Source organism: Sphaeroforma arctica (assembly GCF_001186125.1).
Source record: "Sphaeroforma arctica JP610 unplaced genomic scaffold supercont1.660, whole genome shotgun sequence".
NCBI lineage: Eukaryota > Ichthyosporea > Ichthyophonida > Sphaeroforma > Sphaeroforma arctica.
The window spans coordinates 4483-19427 of NW_014039898.1; the positions used below are offsets into that span (position 1 = coordinate 4483).

Below are 14945 nucleotides of genomic sequence, written 5' to 3' on the forward strand. Positions count from 1 at the left end.
TGTATATGTATATATGTGTATATACATGTATATTTCTATATATATATATATATGTGTGTGTATGTATGTATGTATATATACATGAATACTTTCTTGTTATATATTCACCCTTCCAAATCTGCAACAAAAAAATACATTTAGTTTTATGCAAATCTTCTGTTTATCTACAAAGTATTATTTTTATATCAATTTATCATGTGTAACATATTTCATGCGAGTCTATTGTGGCGTTTCTGTTGATATATACTAACCTGCTTGTACACTATTTTTGTGGAATGCGTTCATGGTTGTTTTGAAACACTTGTGTATGTAAAACCGAATTAAGCCATGTATGAACGTATGTAAATATGGGTTTAAACATGTATGAGTTTACACATCATACCCTCATATAGGCACATATGTATGCAGCAATACCTACGTAGGTTTGCAATTTATCAGTGGCGGACCAGTATGATACATTCAGACCAGTAGACCATACGAATTGATTTTCACTTTCGTGTGTTTTGCAGTTCTGCCACAGACGCGCTGACAGGCGAGAAGGTGGCGATCAAGAAAATTCTCAAAGGGTTCGAAACTGCCGTCCATGGCAAACGTACATGTAGAGAGGTCCAGCTACTCAGTCAGCTGAAACATGAAAATGTGGGACATAGCCTGTGTATAAATACTCGTAGTCTCCTGCAAGTATATTATACCTACGCGTGGTTGCGATATGCCATGTGTGCTCCAGTGTTCACAGTAATTATTTGAAAGAGTCGAGCTGACTTTATTTCTCACATAGGCGCTTCGGGCTGTCTTTTTCCCTGCCCCACTTTTTATCTTTAACAATGAGTTCCGTTTCGAGACTTTCATTGAAAATTTTCTCTACGCAGAATTCTCATTTCTCATTTTCTTGCATCACAGATCATTTCGCTCAAGACTGTCTTCTCACCGTATGGACGGGAGGAATTTGACGACATGTAAGTTTTTACACTATTCCGATCCATGATAATCTTGGCAGTTTTAGGGTAACGATTGCATTGTTAAATATGTGTGTGACATACCAAGCATGATCACACACTTAGCACTGTCTCCGTCACCAACACATTGATTCCATACAAGTATGCAATGTCGTTAGGCATATTACTTGGCATGGGTTGTTCGCTAAATCAATAGCTAAGTGAAAACCATGCTCATGGCCTAAGCGCGAACATTTTGGGATTCTATTCCCTCATAAATGCTTTTCTCGTTGAAATCTTTGCTCCGTTATTCGATACAATATATCTGTGTCGGTCGCAAAAAAAAACAATCGATGGCGATATGCGGAGGCGATATGCATATATTTATATTTATATAATTGACTTTTCACTTATCTTATATTCCGTCGGTCGAAAGTCAATCGTGTTTCGCGACATTCAGTTAAATATAGTATCGTAGCGTCTATGAGCTGAATATTTTATGAAATTACAATCTTGCTGAGCATAGGTTTCTCATTCGCAATAACTACAACACTTCCGTTCACTATATGAAAGCTTCCTTCTCGCGACAATACATCCTTTTTGAAGTACAATTGCACACATCAATGGCTGGGGTAGTTTCGATGTACTCGTTGTTCTTATGAAATAGTCACTGTCAACTCCACGTACACGATTTATAAATAGATATCTCGTAATGGAACTGTTGGACGCTGATCTGCGGCGAGTCATCTACACGCAAGATCTGACGGAAGAGCACACCAAGTTTTTTATATATCAAATATTAAGGGGTCTGAAGTACGTCCACTCGGCCGATATTGTGCACCGTGACTTAAAACCAGGTATGGTCAAATGTATGCCTAAGAATTTGCGTGACAACTGTATGGCTTGATGTTGAGGGAATCTCTTTTATCATAAAAGGTGTGAGTTGCGACCAATCTATCGATCTTGTGCGTCATAAATCGTACCAGGTTGCATCCACCATAAGCGTTAGGTATCCGTGTGTAGTTGTGTAATAATGCTGTCTCCGGATCAATATACAGCTCGTGTTGTAGCACTGCTTATACGACTTTCTCGTTATCCAACGGGGTGTGAAATAGGCCAATCAGTTGATCTTGTGCACTGCGATGTAAAGCGAGATACGGTCAACAACACATCTCGATTACTCGCGTGTACTTTTATTAAAACGAAAGCGGACTACCAACAGCGCACTTGTATATTCGTCCATATTTGTTAATTATTCAGTTTTCATGGCAAGGGGAATAGTGAATGTCCACTGAGCCGATGTTTCTATTTTCACCTCTACATTCTCTGCCCTCTCCCCCGCCTCCCACTGTTTCGCTCGCCACTTTGTTTGGGCTCTCAGGGCAATTCCGTATACACTCACCTTCTCCGATTTTGCAGGCAACATCGCCGTCAACGAAGACTGCGGTGTAAAGATCCTCGACTTCGGCTTAGCCAGACAATCTGACCCAGAAATGACTGGCTACGTAGCCACAAGGTACAAGTCGATGTCAATTTCTGCATACTTTGTCTCTGGCAATGTTTCCACAAGATGTGCCAGTGTGATTTTAAAGCTCGGTGTTAATAACTGGTAGAATATGATACACCATGATTCATGCATAATAATTATTTGTATGGTTTTACGAGCAGAATGGTGCTTGGGCTATCGGTGCATACACTTGTTCTGGCGCTAATGAATATATCCATAAAGCTGTACTACATCCTAAGAAAAGGTCAGTAGGTTTTACATGCGGGTCAGTCAGCAATATGACTGATATTGGGCTAGTAGAATCGCGTATATTCGCCTACAGTGGGAGCTCAAACCTACTTTGTCCTTCGAATGCAAGCTGTGACATCCACATGTACTCGGAGTGTTTGATTGATATATGTATATTATCTCATATTGTAGAGCTATCTTGATATACTCTTTTCTCAGACACTATCGTGCGCCTGAGATCATGTTGAACTGGAGGAGATACGACAAGGGAGTCGATATTTGGAGTGTGGGCTGTATTATGGCCGAGATTATCAATAAGAAGACTCTCTTTAATGCAGACGACTACGTAACACACATCACCACCATCTGCGAGGTGTGTGACGGTATTGTATTGCGGTATATATATATATATATATACGCTGTCGTCTATGGATGGGACGTAAAGTAGTGTATGCAAATGTTTGAATTACTCGTGTATGGACGGTCCTAAAGTTGTGTACGTGTGATCCTTTGTAGTAAACCCTGAACCCACTGAATCATGTGTACGGGCGGCTTGCCATCTGGCGTGCGTTTGAAATATGTATTGTGGTACCTTTTCTCGAATTCTCACCCAGCCTATTAGGACTGGGATGTTGGCTGTTCGCTGCCAGTTGTATGATGATATCGTGTTCTCACATTGCCACAATGCTCAAGAGTATATAGTTACCGGGTTGAACTAGTCCTGTAGACATACATCGCATCGATTGATCTGATATGCGTGATGGGCAATCGGAGGGCTTTTTCTTATTGTCAAGAATCTCATACTATGTTATTATATTCAAGTGGTTGTCACCATAAGTCACACAACCTTAGTTTTATTATGTCCAATTATCTCCATACTCCTCACCAACAATTCTTACTGTTCATTCAGTTGTACAAACAATGTCTCACGGTTAGTCCGTTTAGTCAATCAGAACTTTAGCTGACATTTTTAACTAAGTTGTATATCCGCATATTGTTCATTTTCCAACAGGTGGTGGGCACCCCAGACGAAGACACCATCGCATCCATAGGCAGTTCAGACGCACAGCAATTCATCAGAGATTTGCCGAAACACCCTCCCAAGGGCTTTGATAAGATCTGCCCGGGCGCATCTCCTGAAGGTATATCGAGACTATGCCCTTCCAACATCTATGGCTAGTATACCTAGTATATTGTTTGCTTCTTTATCAGGAATTTGCTACGAGAGTTACGTTAGAGTATATCTAAAAAGACGATACTCCTATGACCTCATGAAATTTCACATGCACTTTGCTCAGTTTGCAAGATTTGAACTCTCAGATGATTATTGCAGTGTATATTGACTGATATGTTGGAGGCGGACTTGTTTTCGGTCATGCGAAGTCGCCATTATAGCACCTATCTTTCTTACGCCATCTTGTGCGTACGCACACTCTGACACCTCTCACGACACCATCTGTATTACTCTATTCATTTTCTCCCTTATATAGATTCACTTTCCTACACTGCACAAATATTCACACTATCCGCACCTCTACATATTTTCTACGCCATCTCTATACATTCAGCCGTCGATTTCTTGTCGCGGTGTTTAGTCTTCGATGGAAAGCGTCGGATGAATGTACTGGAAGCTTTAGAGCATCCGTTTGTTGCAAGGTTTCACGACCCTGGAAACGAGCCCATCCTGCAATCGAAGTTTGATTTCAGCAAATATGAGGAGAAAGACTACACGATAGAGGAATGGAAGCGTATGTCATAGACATTCTTGAATGCTTTTACTGTTTGCACACTGTATCTGCCATCTGTGTTAGTATCGTTGCATATCAATAGCCGAGGGCATACAGTCATTTGTCGTAAAAGAACCAATCTGATACGCATGTTTTCGCTAACCAAAAGTTGTAACGAACATATTGCAAGTTTTATGTAGACTGTGCTAGAATGTACGTATGCATATTAAACTCCATGTGAATGTTCAGTTGAATTTAACTAATATTGAGTCCAGACAGAATAGACCGGTATGTCGCAGGTGTATGATTCTATTGTAGCGAAACAACTACTTCAACCTCTCAATCATGAATATTTCTTCCGAATGTTCAGAAATGGTCTGGGACGAAATTCAACAAGTACGGCAAGCCGAACAATGATGAAAGAGGTCGAGGGCCCAGCTTACATACGCAAAGAACACCCTTTTTATTTTTGAATAAAAAAATCAAATCAAATGGAAATAAACACGGTCACTATGCACTTCTTATAAGAGTGGAAGGGGAACGGTGTATCTTGTGCAGCACTCATTAACAATGGAATGTGTAGCGCAACCAGATCAGAGTAAGCTGACAACCAAGCATAGTAGAGTCTTCTTGAGCTGTCCAGTAGAAATAACAGACGTGATGTAGTTTTTAATCTCGTGTATGCTAAGTATTTGCTGCATTTATCTGTTGAATGAAGAACATCGCGCCAATGGCGCAAGCGATGCTGTCTGAACTTGTTAGGCCTCGTCGCGGACACTGTTCGAGGAATACCCCTCCTCTATGAGCAGTAAATTAGTTGTTTTCGGTGGTTTCACCAGTCTTGCGTCCGTCCCGCACAAAGCTGTCAATTTGTCTACTCTGCACTTCAGTATGTCGCACACAGTCGGATTCTTCGAGAACATGCCCAGCACATTTGACTGATGTACCAGTATTGCTGTCTCCGCATATGCCATCCACAAGAGCTTGTGAATATCGACTTCCACCTGGTGTAGAGCCACCAATGATTCAACGGCCTTGGTTTCCTCTTTTCACGTAATGGCTTCAGTATCCTCGAGGGCAAATTTACTGTGTGAGCCGCTCCTGACATGATATAGTTATCTATTACTTGCAATGTTAGTCTGCTAATTTTTCCAGCATAATTATCTCCAGCCCGGACTGTCAGCGAGTTGGCTTCTGTCCCCACCATCCGCTTAAGCTGCCGAACATCTTTCATGAATCTGAAGTTTTCGTCCATATGCCGTCTGCCAGCGATAGCCAATAGTATGGGATAAAGTTCTTTGTCTTGCAATAGCAGATCAAGTCGCCCACGCGGATCTATCAAATCATATGCCTGACCGATTAAGGTCTTCTCGCTGACACGTAGATTATCGAATCCAAATGCACCCGTGATCTCATTCCATACAAGAGCTCCAAACATTTCGAACACTAGCTGCCAGACGAGTACCATTGATGTTGTGAATCTATAAAACGCAAGACCCTTGCTTTCAATTCGAACCATGCACATGGATATCACCAATATCACTGCCTGCATAACCATCATGCGCACGACATTTTCATAGTCGACGAAAAACTTTACAAACCCCCCGCGTATTTTCACCGTATACCAACTCATCTCGATCAAGGTGAGCAATGCATATGAAACGACGGCCCACCCGATAATTTCGGTGTATTTAGGGAAGGAGACGGACATAGCAACGATGTAAGGTATCACTTGGAACACAAGTGACATGATTATGGATTTGACGAAGAACATCTTGTAGCTTGGATTACAGATACCTTCTGCCAACAAAAAATACATGAGCGCCATCCTATTACTTAGTGCCGCCCATACTTGCCCGACCATCATCAGCTCCAATGCTTGTAGGAAGCGAACATAATTGCTTCTTGGCAAGTAATAAACCGTCAGCATGTTCGTGATATATGTGAGGGGAGGTATGACCAATATGCAAAAGCTAACATGAGCTATGAAAGAAGGCAGTTTGCTTAGTATGACCGGTGATTTTCTATGCTTATATATTGTCATGAGAGTGACACCACACAGCAGAAAGGTAAACCCTGTGACTACTGAAAAAAAGATAGCACTATCGTTATTCCGCGGCACCCATCGCATGTAGGGTTTAGGTGGCGGGACTGCCAAATACTTGGAAAGATAGAACGAACCCCAAAAAAATCCGATGAGGGGCAGATAGAAAAAAAGCATGACTAGAACGTTCCTCCTCACCACAGCCCGCGTTCGATTGCGTGTTCCATCCCAGAAGGATATATCCTTCACAATCGCGCTAGCACTGCCTTTGCACAAAGTAGACTCGTGGTCATTTGGTGAAGAAAATTCTGAAGACGATTTCTGTGTCGTGGACATGTTTGGTCTCATTATCACCACACCGGTAGAGACGACCGTAATCTGATCTGACATTCTCTCATCCATATTCATTGTTTAATTTGAAAGTACTGTAGCTCTGTCAACCACGATGGTAAGCTGTTATCATCCTTTGATCACTTATATGCTTGAATTTGGTAACAGACGTTTATGTATATAGTCAAATGCACAACACCAACGGTTTTGATCACGACTCGTCGTCACTCGAATCGTTTATGTATTTTGTTTTTATTAAAAAAAAGACCTTACATAGCCTTCTAAAATATTCAAGAGGGCTATGGAATTTATAAATTTCAATATTTCATAGCCCTCTAATTTATATACAAATATTTGTTTTTTAAAAAACAAATATTTTACTCTGTTGGATTGGAATTTGAAATCTGTCGAGTAAAAACTAAAAACTAAAAGTTTAAAAAAAAACACTAAACAGCGACTAAAACAGCGATCATGTTTTTGAGTAAAATGTTCAATTTTCTCCTGTTCTGTGGTTTCATTTAAAAAAAATGGTTATACATATCGACATCATGATGTGAAGAATTCCGAATTGTGGTTATTTACTGTCCGTAGTCCGACTACCGTATTGACGGTATTGTGGAATGTGGAGTTGTGTGTGGACAAGAAAGAGAAGCCAATATTTTGATTATTTTAAGGGAAAAACTAAAAAAAGGCCAATGTAGGACGCCGAATGGTACTCGGGGACTCGGGGTATTTGACGGAGTAAAAGGTTTACTCCGGCTAGGTTTTCGCTAGAGTATAAACTAATCGGGCTGGAAATATACTATGTAGCCCAATTGGGCTATTTTGAAAATATATAGTTTCGGATAGTTTTCTTTTTTTGAAACAATGCGACGTATTTTTAGCCAGTAAACACCTTGTATTGTTTTTGTAAGCAAATGTATGGTCTCCAAAGTTAAATTTTGATTTTTTTTTTAATTATTGTTTTGAAATTAGTATCTTTTTTTATGCTAAGCTTTCAATAACATGCTAAATCCCTTTGGACGAGCCCGCACTGTGAACAACCGACCGGGCAAATGTCCGGCAAAATCGGAGATTAGCTAAACTACTGGACATATTGAAAATCTGAGACCACGAGCGTGTTCAGCGTGGCCAAATTAGCTACGGGCATTAATTTAATTACATTATATCTGTAAGGATAGCATGTTCTTTTTTATATCGGGATAGCCACTGTAACCCGATTTTCTATATAACACGATTTTCTAACCTGTATTAGTGTAATGCTGTTGGTCCTTATCTTGATCATCGGTGACTATTTTTATTCTTTTTGAGCTGGGAAAAACTTTTGGAGTAATATTAGATAGTATTTTGAAAATTAGCCAATTGTAATCGTATATAAATATAGAAAGAAGATATGTTTTATATAAAATGTTGAGCAACTTTAGAATTTGACACCTCTCGAGGCTCACCTCCTCCTCGTCCTTTGATTTTCTCATCACCTTCTTGTAGGGAATGTAGGCTGTTGTGATATTCACCTCCTCGCCCGTGGCAGCAAATTTGGCCCCACATAGTCTCCTTCACCTCGTGGCAGCACATCTTTTTTTCTTTTTTGGAGAAGTTCCAAAATTAAATTTGTCGCCACATCTTCTTCTACTCCTCCTGAGTATATAAGTTTTGGCATTTGTTGACGAATTGTAGAATATCTACATATACATTTATAGTTTTAGATTTTAAATTTGCCACTTTCTCGTCCTCTTCTCGTCCTAGTGATAGCATATATCTTTTTTAGAAACTGTATTGTTCTCCTCAGGCCAAAATTTGTATACAAAAATATAGAAAAGATGAACAGGGAGATAACAGATGGACAAAAAAATAGAAAATGTAGCAGAAGAACAGGTAACCGTAGGTTCAATAGAATTACTAGTATAAAGTGTGTGAACTGTGTAACACACCGTTTGTTGAATGAGATGAACGTGCAACGATGGGGGCAACATGCTGCATTACAAATGTAAAATGAGGAGAGGTACAAAGTATATTCACTGCACAAATAGCGAGAATCGAGAAGTGGAGCTTTACTCGATGCGGCCGGAATGGCGATCTGTTTAGAAAGATCGCGTAAAAGTGGTTACCACAATGTTGGTTTGCTGTGCCCACTTTGATCTAGCTGATAAAAATAGTAGCAAAGGCAAACACAGACCCAAGCAGGGAGTATTACCCGTTTACTTTCAAGAAGAAGATATTTTGATCCCATCAGGTGGTCATGCAACTATTACATCGAATAACGAAAGCTCACAAAATACTTTAGTTTTGAATTCGAATTCTGAAGCATCTTCAGATCCGTCAGGTTATACTATAAACCATCTACCATCACAAGCGTCACAAGAAGGAATAGTGGAAGTAACGAGAAGTGATAGGAGGAGTAGGAGAAGTGATAGGAGGAGTAGGAGGAGTGGTGGGAGACATACTATCGTACACGTTTTATAGACGGTACAATCGCTGAATTGGCTTCAAACGCTTTCGGTAATCAAGACTATTTAAAAGCCATTAATCAAAAATGGCGTAAGCGCCTGCTGCTTATCAATTTATTGAGCCATGGATCTTTACCACGTAATGGGCATCACAACGTGATGGTAGCTTTATGTATATGAACATAATTTAATAGCTGGGCAATTAACTGCCATGGTGGATTAGGGTTTTTATCTTGCAAAGGATGATTTAAAGTCCTGTGATTCGATAGTTGTGCATTATGATGTGCAGCAAACATATCTATGGTATGTGGCCCAGATATTTTTTGAGCCAGTTCAAACCACCTGGAAATACACTTTCAGTCAATGGCTAGTAACTATAAGATTCGGTCTAATAAAGGCGATACTAATGCCTTAGAATAAATAAACGCGTAGGTAAATTCTATATCGTGTAAACATCGATATAAATAAACAAAATGAGACGTTTAATACTTGCCTCGTGAAAACAGTAATACTCTGAGGGATTGTGAGGCTGAGACATTGCCTATATATAATCCTCTCAGTACTGTTTCCGCCGAAGGGATTTTATTTAGTGTTTCGTTGTCGCTCTATTCTGGGGCGAATCCGAGAGACTCATAAAATCCTATCTTTAGAGAAAAAAGAAATAAAAATAAAAATACTCTTGACGTCTTTAGTTATTGTCTTAACCAATAGCTTGCCACTATCAAGAATTACCGACTTAACCTTCATCAGACTGGCACATCTGGTTGGCTTATCAAGGATCAACTAGGTAACATTAATAGTCCCTAGAAACCTATATTCGGTTGAGCCATCTCGCTACCGAAGTATTCAGATATAAATAAAATTGGAAAGTAAATAAAGCTCTATTAATAGAACTAGACCATCTCGTTTATGTTTGGTATTTTACTGAGGCCTTTTAATGGCCTCATCTAAATATCTGATATGTTAAATGGAAAAGGTTTAATTAATAAAACCATTAAAACCATTTTAGGAAACTTAAGTACCTCGTGCTATTAAGAGCACATTTAGGAGACTTAAGTTCCCCGTACTATTAAGAGTACATTTAGGAAACTTAAGTTCCTCGTACTATTAAGAGTACGTTTATAATTTGCGTACTGCTTAAGAGTACGTTTATACATAGAGTCTAATGTGGAGGCCCGGCTTACTACATAACTCACGTACGGATTTATTAAAATCCGGTACAAAGTGTGATAACATATCCGATAAATGGTTATGTATTGCTGTCAGATGTTTTATATCAAAATGAAACTTTGATATTGTATCATGCCAGCGACTCAGTAATTGTGAGTCGGGTTGCATTTCTTTCATATATTGAAGAGATTTCTGATCACACATCAGCGTAAATGCTGTTCCGTATAAGTAATCTCGGAAGTGTGTTAAAGCTGCCACTATGGCTAATAGCTCTTGTTTAACAGTTGAATAATTCAACTGTGAAGCATTTATTGCTCGACTAAAGAATTGTATATATCTAGGTTTGTCATCCATAACCTGATATAATACTCCTCCTAAGGCTGAGTCGGAGGCGTCCGTTGATATTTCAAACGGCACGCCATCGACTGGTCCTTGTACAGCTGGGGCTTGTTGGACTACTTGTTTGAGCACTTTAAACGCGTCCTCACACTCTTTAGTCCACAGGTCTTCTAGTTTGCCTTTATGACATTTTAAGTGTCCAAAAGGTTTAAGGTAATCAGTTAAGTGTGGTACTCCATCTGAAAAGAAGTCTACAGACCCACACAAGCTGTTAACATCTTTTCCTGTAGTTGGTGTTCGCCAATCTAACAAGTGTGCTACCTTACCGGGGTCGATTTTAATACCTTCTCCAGATATTCGGTAGCCTAAGAGCTGTATTTCGCTCATGGCGAAGTGACATTTCTTCTCGTTCATCGTGAAGTTTTACTCGTTGAGTCTCTTAAAGACTCGTCTGACTAATGCGGCGTGTTTGGAAAAGATGACTATGTCATCTATGTAGACTTGCACGTTAGGCATGTCTGTAAACATTTCGTCCATTTCTTGTTGGAAGAATGCTGGTAAAGAGTGTAACCCGAAAGGTGCACCTCTGAACCTGTATTGTTTACCTTTCCACGTAAAACTAAAGTATTTAAGATGTGGTTCATATACCTGCATTTGATGGTATCCTTGTGTAAGGTCTATAGTTGTAAATACTGTAGCACCTTCCATCCTTCGCAGTAGCTCGTTAATATGAGGTAAGTGAAAGTTATGAGTCGGCAGTAATTTATCTATTGGATTCATATCTAAACATACTCTGACTTTCTTAAACGATCCGTCAGAGTTATGTTGGTGTACGGCTAGCACCGCCAAGTTAACTGGCGTCTGTTGATAGTTAATTTCTATCACTCCATTTGCTAGCCATTTCTCAACTTGTTCTTTTACCACAGCCTCGTGTCTCCAGGATACATAGCTCCTTGAGGGACACTTTAACTGTGTAAAATCTACCTTGGTTAAGTCAAGGCTGACATATCCGCCGTTAAAGCGGAATTTTGCCCAATCTGTGATCTTTATCTTCTTATTAACTAGAATCATATTCATGATTTTGTTCGCAAAGTCAGGTATTAATGCCTTGACTGTGTCTGACGGGGGCTTATATGGATTCAGACAGTTATCGTCTGATTGATCCTTTAATGGATCTATGTTATTTGGTAGACCAGTTACGGTTATACCTAGAGTGAGTAAATCGCTCATTCTGACTATAATGTCGTACTTCTGTGACATCTTAACTATCACAGCTTGGGTAGTGATATTCCTATCATCGGCCAGGGAGATTTTAATATCTGTGGCCATGGTATCACACTTAGCAATTTTATCATCAGCTAAAATGAGGTAAGTTGTTTGTGTTCTCCTTTCGATAGCAAAGCCATCGGATAGACATGAAATTTCTGAACCAGGATCAATCAACGCAAGGATTCTATTTACATTGCAGTATACAGGGATTATTACACGCTCATCTCAAGAGTCGTTGTACTGTCTGTGTATCTATTGTACCCGGTAGTACCGTCAGTCCAACTTAATGTCGGGTCTGACGTTACACAATTTAGTGTGGTAGCCATTGGTCTTCTCACAATTATCGCATTTTGTAAGATAGTATTTACAAGATTGGGCATGCTTTCCGTTCCAGTAACCGTTAGGTGTTAACTGGTACATGTTATAACCACATTTCTCATCAGCACATTTCTTAACTTGCTTGTATGCAGGTCCCTTGTGCTCCGCACGCACCCTATTAATAGGGCGTGTAAATTGAGTAGATTCACGTGGACGCGTATGTTGGGGTCTCTCGTTTGAGGTCTGCCTGGATACGTACCCTTGATCAGTCTGCTCCCGCGGTTTCTTAACAACCGCATTCTCCTGCGAGGTCATTCGCTTCTTAAGAGCGGCTAACTGATTCTTAAGTTCAGTGTTCTCATCGATCAACTTACTTATGTGCGATGGCTGGTTTGATTCTGATTCGGATCGGCTCTCTGAGCTTTCCTTCTCATCCTTTCCCTTAAGCGGGTTGTCACCTCTCTCCGTAATTGGAGTTAGATCCTTCTGAGTGTTCTCATCAGGTTTAGTAGGGATCGTCTTAACCGATCCTTTTGCGTGGCTTCTTGGCTTCGTAAACGTAAGCTTCGAAGCAGACGCAATAGTTGGCCCGCGGGCTTTTACTTCAGGGGACTTCTCTCTTAATGGAGTGTCTTCACCCTTATCTGCTGTATTGTCCTGGGTTTTAATACCAGGAGCGGAATTGATTGTCTTCTTCTGCGGTCGCGTTAAATGCGGCTGCAGTAGCGACGTCTCTCTCCATCCTCTTCTTTTCAGCTCTACACTTCTTAGAAGGAGTATTGTCTTTCTTGGTCATAATCTTAACTTATGACTGTTAGCTGATCTCTTAAGGACTCGCTTGGACACGAAAAATTTTATGGCAGTTATCTACCTTTACGTTTAAGTAGTCTAAGTAATTAATTCCTTTGCTAACTTTAAAATGTGCAAGATTCGGCCTATTAAGGCAATATTAACGCCTTAGAGTAAATAAACGCGTAGGTAAATTCTAAGTATCGTGAAAATATCAAAGAAAATAAACGAAATGAGACTTTTAGTAAAGTTAGGTATGCCTCGTGAAAACAGCAATACTATGAGGTTGTGAGGCTGAGACATTGCCCCTATATAATCCTCTCAGTACTGTTTCCGCCGAAGGGATTTTATTTAGTGTTTCGTTGTCGCTCTATTAGAAACTATGGTATGTTTCATTAGGGCGAATCTGAGAGACTCATAAAATCCTATCTTTAGAAGAAGAAAAAGAAGAAGAAAAATACCTTTGATGTCCTTAGTTATTGTCTTAACCAATAACTTGCAACTTATCATGAATTATCGACTTAGCCTTCATCAAACTGGCATATCTGGTTGGCTGATCGGAGCATCAACTAGGTAACGTTAATTGTCCCTAGAAACCTATATTCGGTTAAGCCATCTCGCTACCGAAATATTCAGATATAAATAAAGTTGGAAAGTAAATATAGTTCTATTAATAGAACTAGACCAACTCTTATGTTTGGTATTTTACTGAGGCCTTTTAATGGCCTCATCTAAATATCTGATATGTAAAATGGAAAAGGTATTTATTAATAAAACCATTAAACCCCATTTAAGAAACTTAAGTTCCTCGTACTATTAAGAGTACGTTTATAACATAGAGTCTAATCTGGAGGCCCGGCTACTACAACGCGTAGTACTACGACTACCACCAGTAGGTTGACTATGTCTCTTGGACAGCAGAAGTGGTAGCACTGTGCGCGGTAGTATAAGTAGTAGCAGCAGTAGTAGGGGCATCGGGTGATGATGTTGGCGATTGTGAGGGTGAGCCGGATATTGGTGTCTCTTGGTTTAATATAGGACGCTCCACTATACCTCCGGTAACAACCGCGAAGCTCTCAACCGTATTATAGTGTATGGTGTAAGTTGGTGACAACAAACCATCGTTCGCATCCTGGTATGATTGCTCCTCACACCGGGACTTTTAAAACCACGGCGTTGCGGTTCGAACATTGTTTGTTCTTAAACGACCGAATTTGTACGGTCGTTCACGACTACCGTCTCCTCCAGGAGATATGTGGAAGTCCTCTTTGTGGAAATGAATACAGCATGCATGGGGATTTTGGACGCTCCTGAGATATGGCCCTATTCCATGAGTCTCTATGTGGCGCAGTATAAACTGCACCAGTCTGTTTCTGAAGAACTCGCCATGCTTCATGTACACAGCGTCGGATACAACAAAGCATTGACACACTCTACAGGTGTCCGGCAAATTGTATTTTGGGATGTTTTTAAAAAAGCTACAGTAATTTTATAAACAAAAGTCAGAGTGATTGGAATTGTCAAACGTGTCCTATGTATATATATACTGTGAATTATTATACAAAATAGTAGTAGTAGTACCAGGTGTAATAGAAGCGTTGGGAGTAGCGCTAGTTTGACACCACAATATCGTTGGGTGTGGTAGGAGTAGTAGTATAATACATAGCTGGCCTTCTACAGAAGGTGGTAGGAGTAGCGCTAGTTTGACACTACAATGTCATTGGGTATGGTAGGAGTAGTAGTATAATACATAGCTGGCCTTCTACAGAAGGTGGTAGGAGTAGCGCTAGTTTGACACCACAATATCGTTGGGCGTGGTAGGAGTAGTAGTATAATACATAG

General features: G+C 40.0%; 3 protein-coding genes across 3 annotated transcripts; 1 reads left to right on the plus strand and 2 right to left on the minus strand.

The window, feature by feature from the left end:
* Positions 1-1647: 1647 nt before the first annotated feature.
* Positions 1648-4429, plus strand: SARC_07884 (CMGC/MAPK/P38 protein kinase; the record flags this gene model as incomplete). The annotated part of the gene is made up of 5 exons (XM_014298151.1): positions 1648-1792; positions 2355-2457; positions 2890-3043; positions 3683-3812; positions 4239-4429. 5 exons carry the CDS (start codon positions 1648-1650, stop codon positions 4427-4429), a joined length of 723 nt encoding a protein of 240 aa, XP_014153626.1.
* Positions 4430-5037: 608 nt separating this feature from the next.
* Positions 5038-6051, minus strand: SARC_07885 (hypothetical protein). Its single transcript, XM_014298152.1, has 2 exons — positions 5485-6051; positions 5038-5440 (listed from the first exon to the last, which is right to left on the minus strand). The coding sequence occupies exons 1-2, from the start codon at positions 6028-6030 to the stop codon at positions 5156-5158; spliced, it is 831 nt and encodes a 276-aa protein (XP_014153627.1). The 5' UTR covers positions 6031-6051; the 3' UTR covers positions 5038-5155.
* A 39-nt stretch (positions 6052-6090) lies between these two features.
* SARC_07886 (hypothetical protein) lies at positions 6091-6906 on the minus strand (the record flags this gene model as incomplete). Its single annotated transcript, XM_014298153.1, has 1 exon — positions 6091-6906. A coding segment is annotated over exon 1 (759 nt), but the record flags the coding sequence as incomplete, so codon positions are not given.
* Between the last annotated feature and the right edge of the window lie 8039 nt (positions 6907-14945).

Coding starts and splice junctions, on each gene's coding strand:
- SARC_07885 (XM_014298152.1), bottom strand. CDS start 6,030: ATGAGTTGGTATACGGTGAAAATACGCGGGGGGTTTGTAAAGTTTTTC. Junction 5,441..5,484: donor TGTCAGGAGCGGCTCACACA/GTAAATTTGCCC, acceptor ACGTGAAAAGAG/GAAACCAAGGCCGTTGAATC.